Source organism: Camelina sativa, chromosome 20, assembly GCF_000633955.1.
Source record: "Camelina sativa cultivar DH55 chromosome 20, Cs, whole genome shotgun sequence".
NCBI classification, from domain to species: domain Eukaryota; kingdom Viridiplantae; phylum Streptophyta; class Magnoliopsida; order Brassicales; family Brassicaceae; genus Camelina; species Camelina sativa.
This window is the reverse complement of record NC_025704.1, coordinates 5,711,858-5,713,656: the sequence shown is the minus strand read 5'-3', so window position 1 is coordinate 5,713,656 and position 1,799 is coordinate 5,711,858. Positions and strand designations below refer to the sequence as shown.

Here is a 1,799-nt window from a genome sequence, read left to right as displayed (position 1 = left end):
ATTATTCATATTTATTTAATTAATTAATCTTAATTAAGGTTTTTAATGGCAATTGAATGTAATTTTTACATATTTTAAGGTTAGTTTCATATTTGTACTTCTCAATTAATATAGTAGGATAAAATTTGTAGTTGTAGATTTTATTTGATTAGATTTTTAAAATCTTAATTGTAAATTTTTTTTTCTAATACAGATTAGTTTTGATTATAAAAGATTTTTTGTTACTTTTTTACAATTTATTTTATTTAAAGTATCCTCAATTTTCGTTTTTTAAATTGATTATATTTATTTAATTAATTTATTAATTTTAATTAAGTTTTCTAATGGCAATTGAATGTAATTTTTTACACATTTAAGGTTTGTTTTATATTTGTACTTCTCAATTAATATACTAGGATATGTAGGGCTTTAAAAAAGTTGAGTCTGAGGAGGAGGAGCGATGGGAATATGAAAATGATGATTTTGTGAGAGGTAAACCTGAGCTTGCGGAGGAGATACACAAGCGCTACATGGCTAGTCTACCCCCTAAAGCTTTTGTGTTTAAGGATTCAGCCAAAGTAGCGAGACAAAGGGAGAAAACCAGAGCTTTGACATTGGCTATGAAGGAGAGAGCTTTAGTGAAGAATCTCTCGAAACTCACTTTGTGAATCACTCTTCTTCTTTCATTGTTATCCTTATTGTGTGAGATTAATGAGAGAACAAAAATCTTATGTACTCTCTCAACTCTAATCGCTAAACCTTTTTACAAGGTGAAAACAAAATAAAATAAAAATGGTAGATAGACATTTTTATACCTTTTAAAAATCAAGAATGTTAAAAGCAAATGGTGTTACAATGATTGGAGCTCGCGTCTTTTGTACCACGACACCACTACTACTAAGATCATCATCATCATCATCAACCTTCTTCTTCCCCAAGATCCCTACCCGACCCGTTTTCAGATTATTACCCGTAACTAGACCCATCGTCGCCATGAGCAGCACCACCACTGACAAAAGCCAAGAGGAACTCGATTCTATTCGCAAGCAGAAACGGGTCGTGCGCTCCTCTGTTCGCAAATCCCTAAAAGCCATGGACCCTTCTCTCCGAACCCAACAAGGTTCAATCTTTTTCTTCTTCTTTTTTTTTCCTTTTCTTTTTAGTTGTTCTTGGAACAGATAGTAATCTGAGGTTGCCTTGAAATGTAGATGAGGCTATTCAAAAGACTGTTCTTGAAGCTCCCTGGTTCAAATCCTGTCGGGGATTGTGTGCTTACATTAGCTGCAAATCTCTTAATGAAGTCGACACTTCTAAAATCCTGTCTGAGATTCTGCAACGTCCTGGTACTTCTCTATTTTGTAATTTTCATTCTCATGAGATTGATTAATAACAATGTTGCAGAATTGAAAATGGAAGCCCTTTACATTGTAATCACTAATTACTTGGCTTAATAGCATAACCATCATCATTAGGACAAATGAAATAATACTTACTCTGTATACTCAGTGGGAACTGAGAGAAACCACTAACAGACCAAACTAAAGAACTTAATTGTAACATAGGGATGGAATCTCCCTCTGCATTTTTTCTCTGATGTGATTTATTTTCCATTTTTTTTGTTTTGTTATTTAGATTCAAGTACTATGGCTAAGAAAAAGCTATATGTCCCTTGGGTGGAGGATAAGAAGAGTAATATGCGTATGCTGCACATATCCCATATGGATGACCTCATTGCTAACTCCATGAAAATTTTGGAACCAGCTCCTGTTGATGCCCAAGGGAATGAGCGTGAAGATGGTATTTTTTTTTTTTTTTTTTTT

At 33.3% G+C, this 1,799-nt stretch overlaps 1 protein-coding gene across 1 annotated transcript in view; it reads left to right on the top strand.

Annotated features, from left to right (window-relative positions):
- LOC104769517 (5-formyltetrahydrofolate cyclo-ligase, mitochondrial-like) overlaps window positions 446-1,799 on the top strand; it is a 3,177-nt gene continuing 1,823 nt past the window's right edge. The window contains exons 1-3 of the mRNA XM_010493743.2: window positions 446-1,099; window positions 1,188-1,322; window positions 1,612-1,776. Coding sequence (XP_010492045.1) covers window positions 811-1,099; window positions 1,188-1,322; window positions 1,612-1,776 — 589 coding nt within the window. The 5' untranslated portion in view covers window positions 446-810. The remainder of the gene's footprint in view (window positions 1,100-1,187; window positions 1,323-1,611; window positions 1,777-1,799) is intronic.